A 26,720-nucleotide genomic window follows, 5' to 3' on the forward strand; every position below is an offset into this window, starting at 1 on the left:
GGAATCCATTAGTCCCTCTAGGACTTGAGTTATGATTTAAGCACCGCACCTGGGTCATGATGCGTTGTTAATGAAATTTTAGTACGATCCTTTTAGTGGACTCTTCAACATTTATAAATGTAGTAGTGATTTTAAGAAATCCATTAGGGTGTAAAGTAAATGTAAGTACCCCTAAATTACATATATAGATGAGGGAGTGAGTTCGAGCATAAGTAAAAGTGATTGCCTCAAGATAATAACAAGCTTACTTATGAACCGAAGATAATAGTCTATGAGAAATTAAGAATGTCAAAATGACTTGGAAATAGGAAGTGAAAGATAATATGGATGACTCTACGAGGAATATTGGTAGATGGGTAAACACTTAAATTAGGATAGAGAATGGGGTATATTATTAGGATGAAAGTTGTAGTGAAGGAGAGAATGAATGACGAGGGTAGATTCCAAATGTAGTAATGAATAACAAAGGAATGTGATGTGTACATATGCTTGTGTAAGATGTTGTTTAAAGATGAGAGGTTACTGTCGTAGGATGAAGATCTATGTTGATATGATAATTGTTGAATGGTGATGATGAATGATGTAATAAATGATGTTTGTGAATGACGAGTAATGCTGATGACGCATCTTGTTTAGGGTGACGAGTAAATGATGAAGTGGGTTATGTTGCTAGTAGGACTAAAAACATTGGGTAAGGTCGGTGGTGATAATAACAGTGAGAAAAGATATCCAGTTAACTAAGGTTTATAGGACGATAATTTAATAGAGCAAATAGTGTGGATACATGGTGAGTCTAAAAACACACTATTTAGTAAAAAGGGGTATAAGACGATGATAAAACGGGATATGAAGTAGGTGCTCGTCCGAGTAACTGATGAGGTTATACATAATCTCCTTAAACCAATAATGAGTTTAGGAATACCGTTAAGTGAAAGAGTAAAAGAGCGAAGGTATTTAAAGAACTTAAGATGAATGTTGGATAGTAACGTATAAGATGTACAAATTAATAGAGAATATAGAAGTCTAATTTAGATGATTGTAAACGATGAGCGGGTCGCTAAGCCAAAATGTAAGGGAAGATAAGGAGTTGTATATTAAGTAATGAAATATAATAGGAATGATGATATTGATGAATAAGACGGTGATCGATTAGAAAGGAGCAAGATGAATATGAAAGATGATAAGAGTTAATAGTTATAATGGTTGACGATAATAATAACAACTAGTATCGAGAGAATGAAACCTTGGATTATAATATAGTCTTAGTGAGGGAAGTTGCTGAAGTCGAAATTCATGTTAGAACGGAGTTAAGAATTAGGGGAATGGGTGATGCATAGATGACTACGACCACGAGAACAAAGTAATAAGATATAAAGTTGTTTTATTGAGAAGAATAAGTATGAAGGAGTTAATGACGATGGTGAGGTACGACCTAGTTGTAAAGAGAGGAGACGTTATATGTAATGGTAATGAACAAGTAATATCTTAAGACTATGAATGAGGAATAGAGTATGATATCAGGATAAAGTATATAGATGGCCTAGAATAGATGAGAGAATAGAGCACGATGTTGACGTAGAATGAGTCACACGTAAGGTGTAGATTAATGAAAAGATAGGGTGGGGATATAAACGGATGATAGAGAGTAATGATGAGGAGTCCTACAACTGTGACAGAGATTGATGACGATTAATATTATATATAATTAAAAAAATTACTATGATGGGAAATGATTTTGTTATAATAGAATAATGATGAGAATGACGGTGTCTATGTTGTTGTGATGATGATATTGTTGATGTTTATTTATGATGATGATGAGAGTGGTGATGATGTTTTGTGTGCTTGCATTAGAGTCGTGCATTTTAGTGGGAGTCTTGCATTAATATGTGGGCTATGTGATTGAGTGTATACTTGTAATACTTGTTGATTTTAATTCTACGCGTCAATTTAGAGTCTAGAGCATGATGTGTTGCATTGTTATGTAGTGAAGTCCAGTAACATATGTCTGGCAAATTATGCAGTGAAATTCCAGTAACATACCTCTGGCAAAATATGTAGTGAAAGTCCAGTAACATACCTCAGGCAAAATATGCAGTGAAAGTCCAGTAACATAACTCTGGCAAAATGACGAGTAGGTGTGGTACCACATTCATATAGGTCGATAGGAGAGTCCATACGCATATATATGATGATGTTTTGTGCTTGGTGGTTGTAAGTGTGTAAATGATGTGTGTAGTGAATTGTGAAAAGAAGATATTATACATAATAACGGTTGAGAGTGAAGATATGGTGGAGATTATATTATTCTAATATTTCTTTGATATGTGTGTTTTTCCCTATTATTTTGTTATGGCAGGATTTCTCACCCCTTATTTTGTTGTGTTGTTTTGTGTATGGTGGCTGTACCTTGAGTACAGATACTCAGGTTGACAAGGAGTAGCTATGGGACATTTTAGAAGGTGGAGATGAGGGGATGCCCTCCGTTTAGTTCTGTTATTTAATAGGTGAATAAGCATGTAGTGGCTATGAGCTCTGATATTGTAACACTAGGGTTGAGGATGACGATTTAATTTTTAATTACATTTCGAGTTGAATCTTGGAAACCTTGTTATGTTCCTATTTATGATTATTGAACGACAAGTATGAATTTATTAATGTGATCAGTGAATAATTTTCTTCTTCTCTAGTGGATTTATTTTAAAAGAAAACAATTTATTGTTATTTTGTGATATAATATCGAGTTTTGTAACATCCTCACTATTAAATATAATCTATTTATTTAATAATTATCGTTGGGAAATAGGGTGTTACATTTTGCATGGTGGGGCATCGACCTTCTGGGACCATTCCCTAAAGCCACCGAACAGCTGAAATACCTAGTGGTCGCCATCGACTACTCAACAAAGTGGATCGAAGCCGAACCACTGGCTAAGGTCACAGCTAAAAATGTACTGCGTTTCTTCAAAAGAAACATCCTAATGAGGTTTGGAGTACCGGCTCTAGTCGTATCCGACATTGGTACACAGTTCACGGACCAAAGGTTCCAGGACTACCTAAGGAACATCGGCATAAAACAAAGCTTCACCTCCGTAGAACACCCTCAAGCCAACGGCCTGGCCGAGGCCGCAAACAGGGTCATTCTAAGAGGGATACGAAGAAGGCTAGACACGGCCAAAACGCAGTGGGCTGAAGAGTTACACGCGGTCCTCTGGGACTATAGAACTACTCCCCACTCCACCACCGGCGAGTCACCTTTTCGGCTCACTTACGAGATGGAAGCAGTCATACCAATTGAGTTGACGGAACTCACTTGGCGAACTGACGCCAGCACCAACTTCCTGACCAACACAGCCAATCTGCGCAAAGAGCTCGAATTCGTCGACGGAGTCAGAATAAACGCTACCTTGTGGGAGGCAGCACTAAAGGCAAAAATCGCTGCTCGCCACAGCAAGAGAGTCAGAAAAAGGGAATTCGAAGTGGGCGATCTCGTTCTTCGGCGAAACCAAAAGGATACCGAAGAAGGGAAATTAGCCGCCAACTGGGACGGGCCCTTCAGGATCCGAATGAAGACCGGAACGGAAGCTTACGGACTCAAAGACCTCCATCAAAACGCAATTCCAAGGACTTGGGATGCATAAAAACTCAAAAAGTATTACATTTAGATGGCAGACAACGCGAATTTACTCTAATGTACATACTCAGTTCTACGCAACAAACTTCTCGCTCACCAACGAGCAAATAAACGGAAGAGGAAAGTCGTGCCACTCCGAATCCAAAAAGAAAAAGGATGAGAGAAATTTTCTCACTCCTCAGTATGTACGCTTACCGCTGCGACATCACTGTTCGGCAGGTTAGGTAGAACCCCAGCTCGCGATGGGTGATTCACGCCTCAGTGCGTTGAACTTAGAACGATTTATTCGTTCATCCGCTGTTACACGTCCGAAACACAACTTTGGACACACATTCAGATACATGATCTCTTGGATGTGCAATAATTCTAACTAATTCCCCGCGTAAACAGTTGGAAACCTCCTGCCCAAACTCTTCCTTGCAAAACAACGCAAAGGTAAAACTTTCCAAACAAAATTACCTGGGAAGAAAAGGGCAAAACTTTGATTTCATCAAGTCAAAGTGACAAGAAGCCAGGCGGGCATGCTAAACTCTCCAGTCATTAAATCACTTTGTCGAAATAATGACTGCGGGGGGTAGTCCATCCCACCACAGCAAAAAGCACTTCGGCTTAAAAACCTCGCACTTCAAAAGCGAGTAACAATACAAGACGAACAACTAAGAGCATACGAATTATTGCAGTCTGTGAAACACACAAGATAGATAGTTCGCTCTCAACAAATACTTCAAACAGTATTAAAAAGCCTCACACGACGAGCAATCAAATTCAAAATATTATACTTGAAAGCAAATCATACATTTCAGACAAGTGTAATGGAGAATAATGCAACTATATTATAAAAAGTGCTAAAAACCACTAAGGGCGCACAATGTCATTACAAACTTGGTTGTTGAAGAAAAATTAATTACAAAGGCCTCATCAGGCAAGGGCGTCATCAACATGCCCATCATTTTCTTCCAGGTTGGGGGCGGAGTAATCACCTCGTCTTTCACCTCACTGAGGGGATGAATTCCTTCGACGTTCAGCTCGATACCCAGGTTCACCACCCTCAGCTTAGCCACGGCCCGATCGAAGCCAAGCCAGACGGCGTCCACCAAGCTTCCTTCCAGCTCACCAATCCTGTCCACAAGGCCGGCACGCCGTAGGACCGCAAGGTCTTCCGCCTCATCCTCTCCAGGGAGGTCCGCCTTCTTCAGAGCTTCCTCCAAGGACGCATTCTCCTCAGCCAGCTTCCGTGAGGAATCGGTTGCTTGCTCAAGAGTAGTATGAGCCTATGACGGTTGCTCCTTCAAGACAACCAGTTGACAGTCACGCTCTTCCGCGACAGACCTCTTGCTCCTTTGATCCTCCTCAAGAGCAGCAACCTTAGCGATCAGACCATCCCTCTCCCTTACCAAAGCATCGACCCGAACCTCACCCTCAAGCGAAGCATTGTTCAGGGCAGCAGCGACCTCGAAGGCCTTCATAGTGGCAATAACCCGTCGGTTATTGCCTTACTCCGGCCAGCGGGGCACAGATCCTGGATAATCTTCAGCTCGGGTCATCCAAGAAAAGGGTCGACTTGGGACCGCACAGCTCCGGTTCAGACCACACCTTTGGAACCTGGAGGAAGTCTCATTTCTCAGAGCGGACAAGAACAACCTTGATCGGCGTGATTGGGTCCTCAGAAGACACTCTCACCCTCTGCCTCTTCGCAGAATCCTGCACCAGCTCCTCAGAAGGCTCATCACCTTCCAAGTCCACCACAGGACCATAGGTTGAGCCGGGGCCAGAACCAGCTACAGGGTGGTCCAGAGATTGAACGTTCTTGCGATTCTTCTTGGCCGAGATTTTCTTACTCGCCGCATTCACTAGAGCCCCCAAATCTTTCATTTTTCCTGCAACACAAAGATAAGGAAATTTTATCAGTTAGGGGAAACAAAGCAAGAATGTGGCAAGAAAGCAAGCAGTCGAAAAACAAAAAGAAATTAAACTACCAAGGCAAGCTTCAAAATCCTCAAAAGTCAACAACTCATAAGTATTGATGAGGCAGGGCTCTGTTACTGGGGTCCCATCCGCACTCATCACAGGGTTCCCCCGTTTATCAGTCTTAACTCTCCGCGGGAGAGACTGAACGAAGGCCCAAAGTTGTTGACGCAGGAGTCTCTCTTCATCAGTGAGGTTAGCCATGGTTCGGCCAAAGTCCCTCGGCTCAAAAACAAAATGGTCCTGAGACCAGCATAAATGGAAGAAAGGACAACGCTCCTGAACGCCATCCTTCGCGGCCTCCAAGAGGTTATTTAAGGCAGCCACGCTTCTCGGCCGAACCAAAAAGAAGCGCTCTTTGAAGCTCCGAACCTTCCTAGCGAAAGGAAACCCAATCCGCGCCCCGTTGCACGGTGAAGAAGGATAAGAAGACATTTTTAGAAGCAGGGATGGGAAGGTAATCGCACAACAATTCGAAGGCCCTCATGAAGGCGTAAGAGTTCGGATGGATCTGGGTGGGTGACAGCTTGGTCCAACGAAGCACTTCTCGCTGGAAGTTGGAGAAAGGGAGCCAGAAACCCATGTCTTTGAAAACCACTTCATACATAGGAAAGACATAGTTTTCATGGGTGGGTGATAACCCTTCACATACAACTCTACTTCCCTGAGGCGTTCCTACGGTCCAGATTTGATCGAACCATTCATCCAAGGGCCCTGATCTTTCGCAGCGGTTCATGGAACGTCAGGATTGAATCAACGGTTATGATGACACATCGGAAACACAAACCGAGAACATTCTACAGACTATAAGTACTCAAGTACTACAATATCCTTTACACGTGTCATATAGAAACCAAAGGTCATGTCCCCTCAATTTCTCCCTCGAAACGTGGGCATTAATTGCGGAATGACATTCGACCAAACTCTCTGGCGAGGGAATCTTTCCGTATGATCTTGCGTGCCGAACATCAGGATGCCGAACATGACCCATCAAACCTGGCAAATCCACTCAAGTGTAGGACGAATGGAGCCAGGGAAAAATGAGCCCGCTCACTTAACCCTCTCAACACTCCAGACCGTCCTCGCAAGCTACCCCTTAGGTCAACAAAGTCTCCAAATCTGCCGAGCGAAACTCTCTTTAGCCGCCAACGGAAAAGATGCTCGACAGCAAACACCCTCCGGTGGTCGGTCGCGAATGATCAAACGCCTGCACTTAAGTCATCGCTCTTAATCAAGAGCAACGACTTGAGGGGCTACTGTTCTGGACCGGCCAAAAGGACCTTTGGCCCATTACTTAGGCCCAATAGAATCCAAAGCCCAAACTCCACGTTTGGCAGCATTACTTGCGACACACCCCCTCTCCGTGAGGGGGGTGCACGGAGCGAACGAGACCGGTTCAAACGAACCCCAACGTCTCTTTGCACATTCTGCACGTTCCCGCAATAAACTCTCTAGCGGTTACACTTTCCACGATTTCGTAACCGCTAGAACCATGTGTGCCACCACAACGGCTCTGCAGCCCTCCACCTCTATAAATAGGGGACTCAATGCAGTCCCCAAGGCAGAATCTCACTCTCCCTCTAAGCCTTCACTCTCTGATCTCTACTGACTTGAGCGTCGAAGTGCGTGCAGGTACACACCCCCCATCCGCTCCAAGGGGCATTTTGACGCATTCCACCACCGTCACAACCACTGCATTCAAAGCACCGACAGTCACCTTCTGATTAGGTACGATCAGTATCTAACATAGGGTTGCACCTACTACAGAAATAAACTACGGAATTCCTAATAAAACTTAATAGCGAACAAAAGATAAATAAAATAAAAACGGCATTATATTAAATAAATTTCAAAAAAATAAATAAATAGAGGTTAATCTTAGAATTCTAACCTACAAAGATTTAGTTACACATGCTAATTAAAATCAAATTACTAAAGATAAAAACATACCCTAGAAAATCAAGGAGAAGATATAAACTCTCTTGAAGCTCGAAAGTTGCCTTCCTCTTGAATTGCCACAGTTCTGAACGATAAATTCTGAATGAGGAAGGCTGGTATTTATAGTGAGATTTCCTACCTGGGTTTGGGCTAAAAGTGCGGGCTTTAACCAAAATAAAAGCAGGAAAAAACAGTTGTGCCCTACATTTTTAGTTGCATGGGGCGAATGGCCAGCATGCCTAGCGCATGAGTGTATGTCAAAAGCCATCCCCTAGGCGTATGGATAATGCCCTAGGCGCATTTCATGCCTTTCCCATGTTCTAGGCACATTCTCTTCTGTTAGGCGCATGGGGTCTTCTCTTGGGCCCAAATTCTTCGATTTTCTGTCCTTTTAGGTCTTCGTCTTCAAATAACTTGCCTTGGAACTTGGAAACCGAATTCCTCCCTGTTGTAAATCTCATGAGGCTTCTTGAATCTTCATTCTTGGTTTTCCTAAGTCATCACAATTCTTCAGATGTTCTTGATTTGCTGATTTGCATGATTTCTTCGTGAATTACTTCAAAAAAAACCCTAAAATTGCTATGTTTCGGGAAAACTAAAATTACAGACTCAGATATAGAAAACATTACAAAAGTCTAGAGATCATAGGCCATTGTTCTAATACTCCTCCTTTTTGCTGCTAAAACCTAAGAAAATAACTGAAAAACATGCTAAGAATAACGTAAGATGACCTGTCATCACCTTCCCAGCGTCGTCAAACATCCAACACTTGTGCACCAAATTGTCAAAATCACGGATCTCATGAAAGAAGACATACGGATCTCAAGTTGAAACCGACTCTCGAACTTCACCACTTGGAGACCATAGCATCTTCATCATTGATATTGATAGAGCCAAACCGCAAGCGCACGGCCTATCGAAGTAATAGTAGTAAGTAGAGTATCGTTCCGCTAGGGAGTTGTGAATTCAATTAACTTTTAGAGAATGATTAGAAGAGAAGAAAGATTATGAAATTGGGGGTTAATTGCTGAAGATAAATAACAATAATAATAAAAGAGCCTTGGGATTATTGGTTTATCATAATAACAAACCCTTCACTAGACAAGACTTAAACATCTAATTTCATGGTTTACACCTTAATTTCTAAAGACCGGTTTCCCTTAGCCCCTCACCTTTCCGATGAAAGTCCGATGAGAGTTTACTTCTAGTAACCAAGCCTATTTCACTGACATGATTACTAGAAGATGCATAGAGGATTGAAACTACTCTTTGTCTCAATAATTGCAAAGACTATTTCACTGTTTTGCAATTATTGTCTAGATTCACTTGTTCCAACATCAAAGCTCCGCTCTCGCTTTATGAATTGATGTTTGGGATGATGGATTAACGATTATCAAACCCTCCGCTTTCGCTTCCACAGTTTGATAATTGTTAATCCACGTTAAGACGGTGAATCTAGATTAGAAATTAGGGTTACATAGAAATTAGGGTTTAAGCTTGGTTTGTTTAGGATTATGTCATTAGACTTACCAACAATCCCAAGACAAAGAAGTGTCTACTCACTAACGTTCATTGTAGACATAGGGGAAGAAGAGAGAAAGCAATAAAGTAAGAGAACGATAATATAAAAGTGAACTTTTATTCCAAGAACAAAAGATGAATGTTTATGATGGAGTGCTACTCTATTTATAGCTTTACAATTGACTTAGAAACTAAGCTACTATAAGGGCAAAACAGTAAAGCTGCAACGGAGTAACTTGGGCTTGAATAAAAGCAGCAAAAGTGGTTCTGGAGGGTGGCACGGCCGTGCCACATGTTGGCACGGGCCGTGCCAAGCTTCTGACTTGGTAGAGACATATTTTTGTCTCGTATCTTCGTATTCTTGTACTGTATTTGCTCCAGTCCTCTTTCTTTTGCTCCAAGACACCTTCCACCATATATTCGTTCCTAAAATATAATAAAAGACAATTTAAAGTAAAATATTCTAAAAGGAAATAAAATGCAATAAAATCAAATCAAATCTTAAATAAAACTAAACTAAATAAAGCAATAAAATAGACTATCTATGACTCATCAAACTCCCCCACACTTGAATCTTTGCTTGTCCTCAAGCAAAAGGCAACAGACATAGCAGCAACAAAAGATTTGATTATGGCAATATTAAGAACAAATGTCTCAAAAGAAAGGCTTTGCTTCAAGTACACTAATTACAACTTCAAACACTTCTCATGAACCTATTCTACCCAACATCAAGTCTCAAGTGAGTGTGTGTGTGCAGTCCAACCCTTTTCTTGCTCCTGTATAAGACAGATATTATGAGGAATAGGTTCTATCCTTAATGCTAAAGTAACCGAGAAAAGTCCTTTCTTCATTTCATATAAGAGTGATGGGAATTTGAGTTAAAAATTAAATTAGATATAACAATTAAGCACAAGGGGCTGCAGATGCTTAGGGGCTATCTATCCTCATAGGAAGTCTTCTCGGATGTAATTGTCCTTTCCCCCTAGATTCAAAATCACCCTAAGCAGTGCTGCAAAATTATTGTTTCATCTCCGCGTAGGAAGTCTTTTTGGATGTAATTGTCCTTTCCCCCTAGCATTGATGGATTTGTTTCACTTTAGGTTCAAATTAGGGAGTCACCACCACAATTAGGAAGTTAGGGATTGTCCTTTCCCCCACATGTTGGTGCCATTCTCCCGCCCCATTTAACATTAACAAATTAATAAGAATATAACAATTAAGAACAATTTGATTAATTTTCCCACACAAACTTATACTACTTTTACTCTTAAGACTTTAAAGGGTCTAAGTTAACACTAAAGATAGAACGTGTTCCTTAAAATACCTATTCATACATTTACTCAAGGATTGCAACCGGGTGCTTTTCTCATTGGAGATTTTCACAATAAAACATGACATGGGTATAGCAAGAACATAAGAAACACAAGAAACTACTTTCATGTACAAGAGGCAACCTTTGAGAAAGAGACAAAACAAAAATTTTCATGCCATTTTTTCATTAAAAACAAGCTACTAGTCATGCCTCTTGCTATAAAAACAAAACAAAAGAATAAAGTTCAAGGGAGTTTGGGAACACTACGACTCTAGACACTTTATTAGGCCCCCCCACACTTAGGAGAAGCATTGTCCTCAATGATTCAAAAGAAAAAATAAAAGAAGAAGAAGAAGAGGAAGGAGAAGAAGAAGAGGAAGAAGAAGAAGGAGTAGAAGTAGAAGAAGAGGAGGAAGAAGAAAGAGTAAAGGAAGAGGAAAGCTCACAATTTTATTGAAGTTCATAAAGTAGACCTTTGGAGGTGAAGGTGTTGTATCATGTTTCAGAGCATTTGATTGTTTTCTTCATTTATTCGATTGCTCCTTTGAACATTGGTTCTTTCAACACCTTGTCTTTGTTGCTCGGTGCTTTATTCTTTGAACTTTGGTTTGCATCCATGCCCGCCGTTCATCATTATAGCTTCCACCGGCTTCTTGTTCATGGTGCAAGTTTGCACCTACCTCCGCTTTATCACCACCATCATCACCATCATTATGTACCTGTGGGTTAGTACCAACATAAAGCAAATTTTCCACCACCTCCGAATTATTTAAGTCCGGATTAGATAGAATAATCAAACAATAAGCTCTAATAATTTTCCATTCATATTGGTAATTGTGGTCATGAGTTCTAAGGAAGGACAAAGTAGTATATAAGTCTAGATAATAGTTCCCCTCTATCCTCTTGATCCTTTAATTCACACTCACCCCAAACTTCCTAGCAATAAAAGTGATGATTCCACCTACCATTATATCACTCTAATCATCCTGTTTCTTGTTAACAATTGAAACAAGATAATCATGCAAATAATAGCAAATGTTAATAGAATGGTTATAAAGCATAGCCCACAACAACAGCTCATCAATCCTCTTCATTCCTACCTCTTTCCTACTTTATATGGTGCAAGCCATAACCCTTTGAAGGTACCTAAGCACAGGGTTGTGTTATTCAACAGCCTAATCATATGTTCATCCATTCCTAGTCTATCCATAACATTAATCATCAGGGTACCTGCAAGCATAGATAGTTCTAGAGATTAGAGAATTGTACCTATTTCTTTGCTTGGAATCCTTGATTTGGATCCCATGATTATGAGTTGTTGATTGCTTCTTGGTTGCACCACTTCTGAAGTCTTCAGTCTACTTACCTTTCTTCTTTGATTCCAATTGACCTTAGTTGATTTGGTGTGGATTTTGGGTGAAGGTTAGGGTTTTGTGTGCGAAAGGTTGGTTTAGTGATGGGGTTGGGGTTTAAATAAGGTTTTTGAGTTTATTGATGAAGATTGGTGGAGAGATTATGGTTTGGTGAAGTTTGAAGAGAGTTATGGAGGTAGAATGAAAGAGGTTGTTTTGAATAACATAAAAAAATAAATAAAAAAAATAATTTTTTTTTTTTTTTTTTTTTTTTTCAAAAAAATTTTTTTTTTTTTTTTTTTTTTTTGGGTGAAAGGTTGGCACGGCCGTGCCAACATTAGCACGGGCCGTGCCAAGCTTCTGTAAAAAGAGTGAAGAATTTTTTTTTTTTTTTTTTTTTTTTTTTGGTTTGGTTTCTGGTCAATGGCTTCAACTTTCTTTCCCCTTTTTGCATCATATTTGGACAAATACCTACAAAACAAATTAAAATAACACAAAACAAAAATAAAAGCAATAAAATTCATGGGTTGCCTCCCACGAAGCGCTCGTTTAGAGTCATTAGCTTGACGGTTAGAAAGTGGTTTATCTATCCTATACCCAATCTTTCAGAAAGGGACAATGGCATCAAACTAACATTCTCTCCCAAATCACACATGGCTTTGTCTATAGTTTCAGATCCTATGACACAAGGTAGGGAAAAGCTTCCTAAATTCTTAAGTTTAGGTGGCAATTTGTTTGGAAGTATTTCAATAATATTCATAAACTGCTCATCTAACTTGGACTCATCAAACCCTTGTGTTAATGGAATTTCATGCTCATGAGATGGTGAAACGAATGGCTTTTCATTCTCTCCTATGGCTTTCTCACTTTGAGGCTCATCACTCCCTATCTTTCCTTCATTGTTCTTAATTTTCACAACGGGGTCCTCTAATTGTTTACCATCCCTAAGAGTAATAGCACTTATATGGTTTTTGGGGTTGGTTTCGGTTTGGTCTAGGAGGACTTCGGAGGATTGTGAGGAAGTAGCCACCTGTTGGGGTACTTGAGAAGTCTGAGTCTCATGCATCTTACTGTGAGTAACTATGGAGTCTTCTGTTGATGTAAGTTTGGCAATAGAGTCCTTCAAAAATTCAGTTTGATTTTCAAGCTCTTGGAGCTGCTCGGATTGATTTATACAAAAATTTTCTAAAAAAAGTTCCAAGCTGGATTTTTGAGGGACTCTTTGGTTGTTTGCATAACTGGGTGGTGTTGTTTGTTGTCCAAAAAGATTTTGAGGGGTTTGAAAAAAATTTTGGTTGTTTCTAAACCCTTGATTATATTGAGCATGGTTTACTTGCTTAGGACTTCTAACAACACTACCTAGTTCGCAATCAATGCCAAAATGGCCAAATACACCACAAATTTCACAAGAAGGAGATGCAGAAGAAGAAGAGATGACACTAACATTTATTTTTTCAAATTTTTGGGTTAATGCATCAATCTTAACGGCAAGGTGATCATAGTTAGAGACTTCATACATACCTGCCTCCTTTTTGGAGGGTGAAGAATTAGTGATGGCTCTCTCGTCGGTCCACTTGTAATGATTTTGAGCCATGTCTTCAATCAAGGCGTATGCTTCTGTGTAATTCTTGTTCATTAAAGCTCCACCTGCAGCTGCATCAACATAAATTTTTGTGGTATACAAAAGACCATTATAAAAAATGTGAATAATAAGCCAATTCTTTAAACCATGATGGGGACAAAGTCTAAGCATTTCTTTGAAACGCTCCCATGCATCGTAAAGAGATTCTCCATCTTTTTGAGTGAATTGTGTGATTTGAATCCTTAATTGGACGGTTTTAGCATAGGGAAAGAATCGGGCAAGAAAAACTTGGTTCATTTGTTGCCATGAAAAGATAGAACCAATTTCCAATGAATGAAACCAAGCACTAGCTCTACCCCCTAAGGAGAAAGGAAAGAGGTGCAGCCTTACGGCCTCTTGGTTTGCATTCAAGGTTCCACTGAGTCTTAAAAAGGTTGAAATATGAAAATTCGGATCCTCAGTGGTTGATCCGAAAAATTGATTTTGCTGAACTAACTCAATAAGTTCAGGTTCTATTTCAAAATTGTCATCAACCGTTGGGTACACAATAGCATCGTATGACTCATTTGAAGATGGGATTGCATACTCTATGAGAGTGCATTCCTTAGCCATATCGTTATTATCTTCCCAAGAAGTTAAAGGCAAAAGAAGAAATAGAAAAAGATTTTTTTTTTTTTTTTTATATAAAATAAAATAAAATAAAGAGAAAGATTTTTTTTTTTTATATTAAGTAAATAAAATAAAATAGAATCAAATAAAGATTTTTTTTTTTTTTTTAGAAGGAAATATAGAAACAATAAAATAAAATAAAATAAAACAACGAAAAAGATTTTTTTTTTTTATAGTCTAATCACTATTAAAAAGTTAATCAAATTTCAACAACTCCCCGGCAACGGCGCCAAAAACTTGATAGAGCCAAACCGCAAGCGCACGGCCTATCGAAGTAATAGTAGTAAGTAGAGTATCGTTCCGCTAGGGAGTTGTGAATTCAATTAACTTTTAGAGAATGATTAGAAGAGAAGAAAGATTATGAAATTGGGGGTTAATTGCTGAAGATAAATAACAATAATAATAAAAGAGCCTTGGGATTATTGGTTTATCATAATAACAAACCCTTCACTAGACAAGACTTAAACATCTAATTTCATGGTTTACACCTTAATTTCTAAAGACCGGTTTCCCTTAGCCCCTCACCTTTCCGATGAAAGTCCGATGAGAGTTTACTTCTAGTAACCAAGCCTATTTCACTGACATGATTACTAGAAGATGCATAGAGGATTGAAACTACTCTTTGTCTCAATAATTGCAAAGACTATTTCACTGTTTTGCAATTATTGTCTAGATTCACTTGTTCCAACATCAAAGCTCCGCTCTCGCTTTATGAATTGATGTTTGGGATGATGGATTAACGATTATCAAACCCTCCGCTTTCGCTTCCACAGTTTGATAATTGTTAATCCACGTTAAGACGGTGAATCTAGATTAGAAATTAGGGTTACATAGAAATTAGGGTTTAAGCTTGGTTTGTTTAGGATTATGTCATTAGACTTACCAACAATCCCAAGACAAAGAAGTGTCTACTCACTAACGTTCATTGTAGACATAGGGGAAGAAGAGAGAAAGCAATAAAGTAAGAGAACGATAATATAAAAGTGAACTTTTATTCCAAGAACAAAAGATGAATGTTTATGATGGAGTGCTACTCTATTTATAGCTTTACAATTGACTTAGAAACTAAGCTACTATAAGGGCAAAACAGTAAAGCTGCAACGGAGTAACTTGGGCTTGAAGAAAAGCAGCAAAAGTGGTTCTGGAGGGTGGCACGGCCGTGCCACATGTTGGCACGGGCCGTGCCAAGCTTCTGACTTGGTAGAGACATATTTTTGTCTCGTATCTTCGTATTCTTGTACTGTATTTGCTCCAGTCCTCTTTCTTTTGCTCCAAGACACCTTCCACCATATATTCGTTCCTAAAATATAATAAAAGACAATTTAAAGTAAAATATTCTAAAAGGAAATAAAATGCAATAAAATCAAATCAAATCTTAAATAAAACTAAACTAAATAAAGCAATAAAATAGACTATCTATGACTCATCAGATATAAGGACAAAACCTCGACAACTCCTCAAACTTAACGACATGCTCCGCAACAGACATGCTCCCTTGCTTCAGCTGCATGAATTCCACTTCCTTCTTGTTTCTCAAATCTTTTGGAAAATACTTCCTCAAGAATTCACGCTTGAATCTCTCCCAAAATACCACTTTAAGAGGTTTAGTTGTTTATGGCAACGTACATCATAACAAAACAATAGAAAACATACCATAGAAAAAATGAAAGGAGGAGAAATTCTGCCTTGAATCTCTGATGCATGACCCTTTCTTTGAACCAAAAATGTTTCTGAATGAATAAAATAGTGGGCTACGGTCTGTATTTATAACATTAGGTTACTTAGAAGTTAAGAGAAGAAAATGGGGCATCTGCCCGCCGATCTAGTTTGAAAAACAAGCAATAAGGGGTTTTTACTCGTGCCAGGCGCAGAGGCGCACATGCTAGGTGCAGCGGCGCCTGAGGCATCCCCTCAGGTGCGATTTCTTGTGTTTTCTTCCCATTTTCGATCGTTCTTTCGTCTAGAAACTCCTAGAAACTTGAAATGGATTTTCTTCACTTTTGTATTGTCTTCAACAACCTTCTAAGACCCCTTGATCTACAACTCTTCATCCCTGATCTCTCACATGATGTCTTGATTTAATGATTCCTCACTACAAAACACTCAAAACATCTATGGAGTTGCATGGTCAAGGATAAAACTGAATTACAACGACTCGAGTGAAAACAATAAAATATGTTCCTCAAACCATTGACAACTCGTCTAACTCTCATCTTATTTGTCTTCAAATGCAAAGAAAAAGTATTAAAAACATGGCCAAAAAATCATATGATGATCTGTCATCAGTTTCCTACTGCATGTAAGGGAGAATCTAAACACCCCCTCCAAAGCTAGGAATTGAGGAAAGCACACCCATCATGAGGAAAAAGAAACACTAAGCTAAAATTGACTAATCTACAAATATATCGCAGAGAGAAATATGATCCAATAACCCTGAAATCTCCATTAGAAGAGTGTAAACTCCTCGTCGTCCAACTTGAACATAGCCCGTAATTTTGGAATCTAGTTCATCGCCAAGCTCAACTTTTTTTTTTTGAGGGATCGCCAAGCTCAACTTAAAACGTTGGTTTTTTACCCATTAATATTTTCATATGATTTATTCTTGGAACACCTTGTTCTATAAATAATTTTTAATATATTGGTTAGATATTTTTTAAACAAATTATGTAATCAATGATGCTTCTTCAATAAATGTAAATATTATTTCAGACCAAACTCTATCAAACATCATATGCATTATAAGATAATTATTATTCTAAAACAGATTTTGAATTGAACAAAATAAATTCCACATTTGATGTTAACTTTATTTAGATGAAAAACAAAAAGAACATGTAAAGACCAAAATCAATGCTCATGTTGGGATGGGATTGACGAGCAAATCATTAATGTAGGTCTTCATTAGTCCTTCGGAATGTGTGTAGTTATCTTCATCTTTGTAAAAAACCTCAATAAAACGCGAAAGGTTGAGAACACACGTCAAAAAACGTAATGGAACTTTAGTTGGCCTAAGACATTCCTCATTTATATCTTTCCAAGCATTGTCAATTTTCTTTTGGCATTCTTGAATGGCAACTTCTCTATCCATATCATATTCCCTCATATAACATTCCAAGTATGAAGCAACATGTCCTCTTTTTTGCTCGAACTGTTTATCATAAAAAATATACACTATGAGATACAATAGATATATCAATAGTTTAATGACTATGCAGTTACAGTGTAAAAGTCACATTTCACCATTATGTCATCTTATTATATTAACTCTTGACGGTTACAAAAATATCAACTTTGTAAATTGTAATTAAACAATTGTGTCAACCTTGTTTACAAAAATGAACAATAATTATCTCTTATATATTAGCCACAAAGAATATTGTGTGAAATTATATATTTAGATAAAAAAAAATACCTCACTAGACACAATTTCATCCCTAAGCCTGCAATGAACAGCAGCAGCATTAACAATTTTCGGATTGTTAGTTACCCAATTGAAGATATCATTTGTGGCTATGTTTCCCATTCCAATGTAAGAAGTCGTAGCCAACACTGGGTAACCACTTGATATTGTTGATGTGTTCATGTACTCCTCTGTTGTTGGTATATAATTAACATTCAACCACCTGGCCTCACTCATGTAAGCTTGGACTATATTTTTGAACTGTCATTGGCATAAAATATAGTAGTATTGTTAATAGGTTAATTAAACTCCTATGTATTTTTTGTAAATATGATGTTAAATTGTATTCGAAATTTTGTTGAACTATTATCTACGGTTAATTAAACTGCCAATATATAATCTTTTGTTCAATTAAAATTACAAAAAAGCTTATTTCTGACAAAACAAAATATCGTATATTAATTGCTACAAATTGAGTTCATAAAACAATTAATAAAAAGTTTTTTAAACTAGTTTTTATGCATTGATAGTATAAATATGTTTAACATTTACATTCAATCAAATAACATCATGTTGATACTCTATAATGTCAATTTCAACAAAACTCTTAAATATATTCTAATCACAAGATATGCTAGGATCTATGTATCTATACGAAGAATGGATGCAAATTAAATCCTAAAATTTCATTCTGATAACAAGATAACATTGAAAATGAAATATTTGTTTGTTTGTTTAATAAATTAAATCAATAAAAGAAAAAAAATTTAACAATAAAATAAAACTCTTACTTCTTTTAAGAAGTGGTTAATGGCGTATAATCTTCCTTCTTTCTTCACTTCTTGCTCTATTTCTTCATAAACATCCAAGAGTGGTTTATAGAGAAACTTCATGTAATCCGGAAGATCATCCAAACAACTAATATCCCACCTAAAATTCATTTTCATTATAATATTAATTGTTACCCTTTTGTTGACAAAATTAGACCGTGTATAAATATATGATAAGAAAAAGTCTATTTTACTTTTAAAAAAATAGAATTAGCAACCACCTAAAAGTTATTATTTAATTTTATCATCACTTAATTTCAATACTAAATTAGAGATAAATTTCAAGTTTTTCTATCTCTAAATTTTGGTTGCTGATTTGATTATTTTTTTTATTGAGTTAATATGATGTGCTAACCTTTCAATTCCCTTAGTAAAAAGTTCTAACTCATCAATTGTTCCGTATGCATCATACGTGTCGTCAATGTATGATAAAATGGAGATTACTTTTGCCATCATTTTCCTTGCTTGACAATATTGAGGCTCAAAATATACCGTCATAACCCAAAAGCAACATTCTACTACTCTGTCCCGTGCATAAGGTAGTTTTTTAGCAATGTCCAACTCCTTCCACCACCTATATATAAAGACCAAAAATATTATAGGCAATTAGAGTAGTTAGTTTTTGAATTCAATTTAATTTTAAATTAAGGAGGGTGTGGATATAGTGCTTACTTGCAAATGTTTCCAAATTCCTTTTGATGTAGGTTTTGGAGCATATTAAAATCCAATTTTGCCAACGTAAGTAGAATTTCATTATGGGATGAATCTTGCTCATAGATGGAAATGTAGCTTCTTGCCTCTAGCCTAGGCAAGTTTTTGCGCAGAGGATGTCTTAAGCCATGTTTGACTTGTGTCGCAAGAGAAGGACTCAATTGGGTTGCAATTGACTCAAGGTGACCAGAAGTAAAAGCCAATGCCTCTTCCAAAATTTTCTCACCATGAATCATCATATGTGAGGCTTCATACAAGTTTAACATGCCCTCAACATCTATGATCAATGTTTCACTAAAATTTCCTTGCTTGTCCTTGAATTGGTTGAATACATCTAATATTTTGATTAGAAAACCACGACAATGTTGAACAATCATTAGAGATGTTTTAATTTATAAGTATACGTAAATAAGAAACTAAAACAAGATTAAAAAATACTTATGTTATTCTCTAATTTTTAGTATTATAAAACTCTTTTTGTTACTAAAAATGTAAAGGTCTATACCTAAACCATTTTTTAGAGGTTTATATTAGATACTCCCCTTGATCAAAGTTAAAAAATTATGTTGTAAATTAAAGTATTAATTTGACGATTAAAATTAAAAAAAAAAACTAAAAACTACCACACAAGTTTGTTTTACTCAATAGTGATCCAAATTAAAATATAAAAAATGAATCATTAATATAAATAAGTGGAGATATAAATACCAGGTGAAACGTAAAGACCATGTTGCCTCAACACCCTAAATAGCACAGCAATAGAATGAAGGTTTCCTTTAAGAGTTATTTCTCCATTTTGAACAAAATCCTTGTGAATATCTTCCAAAACTTGATTAATTTCGTCTTCAAAATAATAGCTCACACCCAAACGACATATTGAGTCAATTAAGTTGACTTTCTTCAACGGATTCTCAATTTTTGAGACAATCATTTGTCTAACCTCCTTTTTTAGTTTATCAATTTGCGCCGTAATATTTATATCAAATTCCTGTATGTAATCAAAACATGCATATGATTTTAAAATTAATTGATAAATGACACTTAATTGTTATTTGAAAGGATGCATTTAGTCAAAAGATCCTATATTATTGGCATTCTTGAAAATATATATATTACAAGGTAAATTTGAATCCCTTTGGAGTGTGCAACGTTAGTAATATTAAGTGGTTTATTAATTATACGATCCAAGTGTGGTTGGTGTGCAATGTGTAACAATATCTATGTTGGAAATCCTTTTCCCTCAGAAATGTTGGAAATCCTATTGCTATTGCTAACAATATCTATGTTAGTAATATTAAGTGGTTTATTAATTATACGATCCAAGTGTGGTTTCATTCTTATTGCTAACAAATAACCAACCCTTTGGAGTGTTTGCTATAGCTCTACCTATTTTCTCTTGGTTTTATTCTAGAGTGAAATATGAGAAAGATAGTGTTTCAAGAACTCCTTAATCACTTTTCATAACATATATCATTGTTGTTGATCTTTAAAAAAAAAAATCATTGTTGTTCACGTAAAAAAAAAACGGGCATTAAATACGTACCAAAGATTCTGAAGCATACGGAATGAAGAAGTCCCCCCAAACGCTAGGGTGGAAATCTGCAACATTTCTTTGCAAAACTGATTTCTCGTTATGAGACATACTTGAATATTCAAATGAATGGAATGCTTTATCGATGAGTGCCTCTCCTTCAACTCTATGTTTTGGTTGGGAAAACAAGAGGTCTATATCGATATTTATAGTAAGATTAAATGCAATAAATCCAACTACAATATGTACCTCCTTTCAAAAAAAAAAAAACTACAATATGTACCACTAAAGTATTTATTTTATATAAACAGAAAAAAAACACGTGTACATATTCAAAAAATAATAATAATTTGACCAACAAAAGTTCATTAAACACATAAAAAAATAGTATATATTTTGGTTAAGCGATGCGTCCGTAAATGGTGTGGCTTTTTTTTGACTGTAACTATTTATTTTATTTTTTTGAGAGGGACTCTAACTATTGTATAATATAATTTATTGCACATGTTCATATACACAACTGACTACAAAATTTAATTATTTATCATACAATGCCAAACTGAAACGCTTGGTGGGAGTACATATAATTTAATCCATACGCCTTTCCCTGTCGGCGTGCGCACATATGATCTTAGTTTTAGTGTTCTTAAACATGTGATCTCAAGTAAGTGTGTGTGTGTATATATATATAAACAAACTTGAAGGCCACCTCAAAAAAAAAAAAAAATTTGAAGGCAAGCGTAACAAACTAAAAAAAAAACATGTGATCTCAAGTAAGTGTGTGTGTGTATATATATATAAACAAACTTGAAGGCCACCTCAAAAAAAAAAAAAAATTTGAAGGCAAGCGTAACAAACTAAAAAAAAAACTAACGATGGGTGCAAACATATGTTAAATGTTGTTTTATTTGTTAATTTTTTAAAGGCAAATATATTTTATTTTAATTTTTAACTGAAAGAAGCTTATAGGTTTTCATTATTGATCAAACTTACTTATTTTTGTAAGTTCACGATATAAAAGATAAGGGTTAGATGTCTTGCAATTTTTATCTGTTTGCAAAATAGCAAGTTTACCTGTTTTTGGATGCAGAAAAGTAAGCAGCGATTAGGATTCTCTGAATCCCCCTATTTATAATGTTGGATATTAAATAACAGAACGTCGTATTTTTTTATCTTAAGTAGACTATACATATGATGAGGCCGTTGGGACGTGACTAACCTAGAAGGTTGGAAGTTGCACCTATTGATCACACAGTGATTCTTACGTGTGGGGTCTATAAATCTCAGTTAACTAGGTCTATCCCTCTTAAGTCTGGTTGCACCTGCTGACCGCACGTTGATCCTTACGTGCGGGGTCTTACCGTCTCGAAGGTAATTGAAAACATAAACTTAAATTCGCATTCCAGTTTTTCCTAAGGAAGTGAAGGCCAAGGTTCCATTAGTTCAGCCCATCTATGAATCTTAGGACACTCATAGCACACCCTCTCTCACTTACTTAGTAGTTCTACAAACGGGCAACTCTAATCTATGCCTACCTTACTAAGGGTTTAAGAGAATGGTTCTGTTAGGCTACGACTTATTTTCTTCAAGCATATACTTGTTTCCTTAATTACTAATGAGTTAAATCCTAAGTTTAGCAGAGTTACTACTCAGTCTTAGTAATGTCACCTCCTAAATACTTACTACTAGGATCAACTCTCTTTCGGTATCTTTCGCTAATTACTAACTAATTACTTCCTAAACAAATAATTATTAGTATAATACTATAAATATCAAGATATAAGTAGCAATATAATAATAACAATGTTAATCCCTGTCACCACCTAAGTATCTGTTCTGGACCGGCCAAAAGGACCTTTAGCCCACTACTTAGGCCCAATACAATCCAAAGCCCAAACTCCACGTTTGGCAGCATTACTTGCGACACACCCCCTCTCCGCGAGGGGGATGCACAGAGCGAACAAGACCGGTTCAAAAGAACCCCAACGTCTCTTTGCACATTCTGCACGTTCCCGCAATAAACTCTCTGGTGGTCACACTTCCCACGATTTCGTAGCCGCCACAACCGGGTGTGCCACCAGAACGGCTCTGCAGCCCTCCACCTCTATTAATAGGGGACTCAATGCAGTCCCCAAGGGAGAATCTCACTCTCCCTCTAAACCCTCACTCTCTGATCTCTACTGACTTGAGCGTCAGAGTGACTGCAGGTACACACCCCCCATCCGCTCCAAGAAGCATTCTGACGCATTCCACCACCATCACAACCACCGAATTCAAAGCACCGGCAGTCACCTTATGATCAGGTACGATCACTGGCGCCGTCTGTGGAAAATATATAAGCTCTCCCCGTTTTTATACTCCTAAAAACCAAAGCTTTACAAAATTTACACCATGGTTGCCAACGGTGCCAACACCTAGATACGAAGTGAGATACGTATCCCTCAACAGGATGGCGTGACATCTTCACCTTCACCTGTGGATACACCCAGGTAGGAACCAGCTCAGATAGTTCCTGTAACAGTCCGATTTTCGCTAGTTTTATTTTATTATTTATTTGTGTGTTATATGTGTTTATATGTGATTATTTACTTTTGTGTGTATTTTGGTTGGGATTCGTAGAATTCGGTGTTAGAAGGGTATTTTAGTCATTTTGGACTTGGGGGCATTTTGGTCATTTTGAGAGTAGGGGTTATCTTGTAATTTAGTTGAGGATTACTTTTAGTACTTAGTGAGAGTTATTATTTCACCAAGTTACTAGAGAGTGTAGTAATTATTTTATTTACCGATAAGTTACCGTTAGTGAAGTAAGTTACCGTTAGTGATATATTATACCGTTAAGTGAGTAGTAACATTTCTTGAGGTTAGAATAGAAATGGGTTAGGCCCATTAAGGTTTGTGAGATAAGCCCAATTGGATAAAACATATATAAACTCTAGTTGTTGGTAAAGATGAGGTTTTACAAACATTTATCATTTCATTTCATTTGAGAAGAGAAGAGATAGAGGCTAGAGAGAAGAACAAGAACAAGGGTTAGAGGCAAGAGGGGATTCATCATCTAGGAGCTAAATTGAGGCTTGGGTTAGAGAATCTTGGTGTTGTAACAGCCCGATTTTCGCTAGTTTTATTTTATTATTTATTTATGTGTGTTATATGTGCTCTTATGTGATTATTTGCCTCTGTGTGTATTTTTGGTTGCGATTCGTAGAATTCGGTGTAGAAGGGTATTTTAGTCATTTTGGACTTAGGGGCATTTTGGTCATTTTGAGGGCAGTGGCAATTTTGTAATTTTGCAGAAAGTTATTTTTTTTAGTGTTTAGTGGAAGTTGTTATTTTACCAGGTTACTAGAGAGGGTGTAGTAATTATTTTAATTACCGTTAAGTGACCGTTAGTGTTGTATTTTACCGGTAAGTGAGTAGTAACATTTTTGAGGTTGAATTAGAAATGGGTTAGGCCCATTAAGGTTTGTGAGATAAGCCCATTAAGTGAGCCTTTATAAACTAATGTTAGTGAGAAAAGATAGGGTTACAACATTTTCATTTCATTTCATTGGAGAAGAGAAGAGATAGAAACTAGAGGGAAGAGCAAGAACAAGGGTTAGAGGCAAGAGGGAGATTCACCATCTAGGAGCTAAATTGAAGCTTGAATTAAGGATTCTTGGTGTTAGAGGTAAGGGGGTTAGTCTTTACTCATAATCACTTAGTTGTAGCTTCTACCCTAATTCTTTACTTGAGTGCTTATTTGAATAATTGATTATGGTGGAATTAATTGGTAAATTCGTGCTTAAGTTGTGATGCAATGTTTGAGTATGTAAATTGAATGTTAATTGAGTTGTTGATGATGAAATTGCAAGCTTAAACCATGTACATATGTATGCTTTGTGTTTTGCCCAAAAATTGATGACATGAGATGTTGTTGTTGATGAATTGTGATGAACCCATGATTGATTGTTGTTGTTGTTGTTGAGAGATGTTGTTGTTGATGAATTGTGATGAACCCATGATTGATTGTTGTTGTTGTTGTTGAGAGATGTTGTTGTTGATGAATTATTGATGAATTTATGATTGGTTGTGTTGTTGAATGATGGTGAGATCATGATTATATGATGTAGTTGTTGTTGTGCTACGATGTTCTCATCAATTTATGCTTTGGGTGTTGGTGAAAGTATTGTTGTGATTGAATTGTAGTGATTTTACAACTTTTGTAAAAATGGGTTGATAATGAAGGAGTTTGATTTTGATGATGTTGAATGAATTAAGAAGATTGTTAGAATGGTTAGAATGGTATGATTTTCTGTTTTAATCACTTGGTTTTGGAGAGAAATCATTTTGGGAAGAAAATGAGTTTTTGAGTAAAAGTCATTTTAAGAGCTTTTACAAAATAAGTCATTTTGGGATGAGTTGATTAAGTTGTTTTAATGTTGAAATGTCAAGTTTCCAAGTGTGGTTTGTATGGTTTAAGTGTTAGGAATGCATTGGCAAAAACGGAACTAAAATCGGATTCGAAAACAAGATTTTATGCCCGAAAACGTAAAATTGCATTTTTGCTGTACTGGTGGAATGACACGACCGTGTGTCTGGAGTACACGACCGTGTCAGAGTCCCCTGTAAGGGACCACACGACCGTGTGTCCTGACCACGCGACCGTGTCAGTTCTGCAGAATCCCAAAACCTTGTTTTTTTGTATTTTTGCGTACTTTTAAGCATACCAATGGATTCCAAACACCTAACCTTACTCAATCAGTTTATAATTAAGCTTCTAAGAGTATCATAGCTTGGGTCTAACTTGGTTTTGTTTTGGGAATTGAATTGGTTTTGCAAAATGATGCCAAGAGACGAACTTCGTGATTTTTGGGAATTCTTCATGTGTGGCCGATGAAATGCTTTTGTAACCTCTACTGCACACATAAGTGACTTATGAGAATACATGGCATAGGCAATTGAGCTTGTAGAATTGGTTTGGGTTCATAACTTCTATTATTTTTAAATGGTGACTTTTGGAGACGAACTTAGTAGAAATGAACCTTGATGAACTAAAGTCTTATGAATCTTTTGTGAATGGTCACATATGACTAGATAATTGTGTTTGAATGATTGTGGAAGGTTGAGAATGATGTTTATCATAAATTGTTGTGTTATTCCATTTTACTTGATTTATGTGATGTAAATGGAAATGAATTGTAAAAGGATGTTGATGAATGTTGATGAATTTTATGTGAGATGTGATTGTTGAATGTATGGGCATGATTCTTGATAATGCAATGTTGTTGAGTTGTTGAAATGTAAAAGGAGGTGTACTTTTACATTGTTTTGATAGTTGTTATGTTGGAGTTGTGCATTATCGAGTCATTGCTATATGCCCATGCATCATACCATGTTATTGTTGTTGTTGAAATGTAAAAGGAGGTGTACTTTTACATAGTAAGAGGAGGTGTACTCTTACTTAGATGTTCAGTTGGCATCTATTGTTGTTGATCTGGTACCACATGCATATATGTGTCAAGTCTAGGCGCATTGCATAACTTTAATTGTCAAATGGTTACGTTTGTGATTGTTAATGATGGGTGGTAAGTGTGAACTTGTATTGCTTATATGATTGAAAGTTGATGTTGGACATGTATGTAAATATCTATGAACTCTTTTATATTTGTACATCTGTCCATTATGATTTGATTATGATTAATGTAATACTTACCCCCAGTGGTTTCGACTGCCTACCTGTCTGTATGGATGGGTAGACGTTGTGCAGGACTAGACGCTTGGTGAGTTTGCTTGTTGGATGTTTGGACGACGGGAGCTTTCTCCGTTGTCGTGTCAGTGTCGTAGTATCTAGGCTCTGATTAGGCTTATGTTATTGCTATTGTCCACTTGTCGGATTTGAAGTATTGTCATATGAGGATATATTTGACCATGGCATGTATATGTTGAAGTTTATGATTTGAATTCTGCTGTGACCGTTGAAATATTATATATATGCATGACATTAGTTGGTTTGTTTGTGAGACGTAGCATCTATTTCTAGAATATTTCTGATGTATTCGCGCGTTTTACCGCTTAATAGAAATAGGATGTTATAAGTTGGTATCAGAGCCGTGGTCGGTCTTGTCCAGACCAAAACCCGTTGAATTTCCTGTTGTATGCGACATGTACGGGAGTACTGTCGGTACTTGTTGTGTTGTTCCGTTCTTTTAGGTGGGTTTGAGCGTAGTGGGGGAGTAGCAGGTTGCTTCAGGTTCGTTGGGTCTGGCAAGGGAAGGTATCTTTGGCTGCAGAGGCTC

The 26,720-nt window shown here is 37.0% G+C and overlaps 1 protein-coding gene and 1 non-coding gene across 2 annotated transcripts; one reads left to right on the plus strand and one right to left on the minus strand.

Annotated features, from left to right (window-relative positions):
* The first annotated feature begins 13,446 nt into the window (after window positions 1-13,446).
* LOC146916975 (small nucleolar RNA R71) lies at window positions 13,447-13,553 on the plus strand. Its single transcript, XR_015017118.1, has one exon. It is a non-coding gene; the product is annotated as a small nucleolar RNA R71 (small nucleolar RNA).
* A 3,136-nt stretch (window positions 13,554-16,689) lies between these two features.
* Window positions 16,690-20,619, minus strand: LOC146916976 (putative terpene synthase 2). Its single transcript, XM_085718832.1, has 6 exons — window positions 20,458-20,619; window positions 19,623-19,902; window positions 18,876-19,248; window positions 18,559-18,777; window positions 18,165-18,303; window positions 16,690-17,634 (listed from the first exon to the last, which is right to left on the minus strand). The coding sequence occupies exons 1-6, from the start codon at window positions 20,554-20,556 to the stop codon at window positions 17,368-17,370; spliced, it is 1,377 nt and encodes a 458-aa protein (XP_085574958.1). The 5' UTR covers window positions 20,557-20,619; the 3' UTR covers window positions 16,690-17,367.
* Window positions 20,620-26,720: the final 6,101 nt, after the last annotated feature.

Source organism: Medicago sativa, chromosome 6 (genome assembly GCF_051527215.1).
Source record: "Medicago sativa cultivar Bolivia chromosome 6, Bolivia_mono, whole genome shotgun sequence".
NCBI classification, from domain to species: Eukaryota; Viridiplantae; Streptophyta; class Magnoliopsida; order Fabales; family Fabaceae; genus Medicago; species Medicago sativa.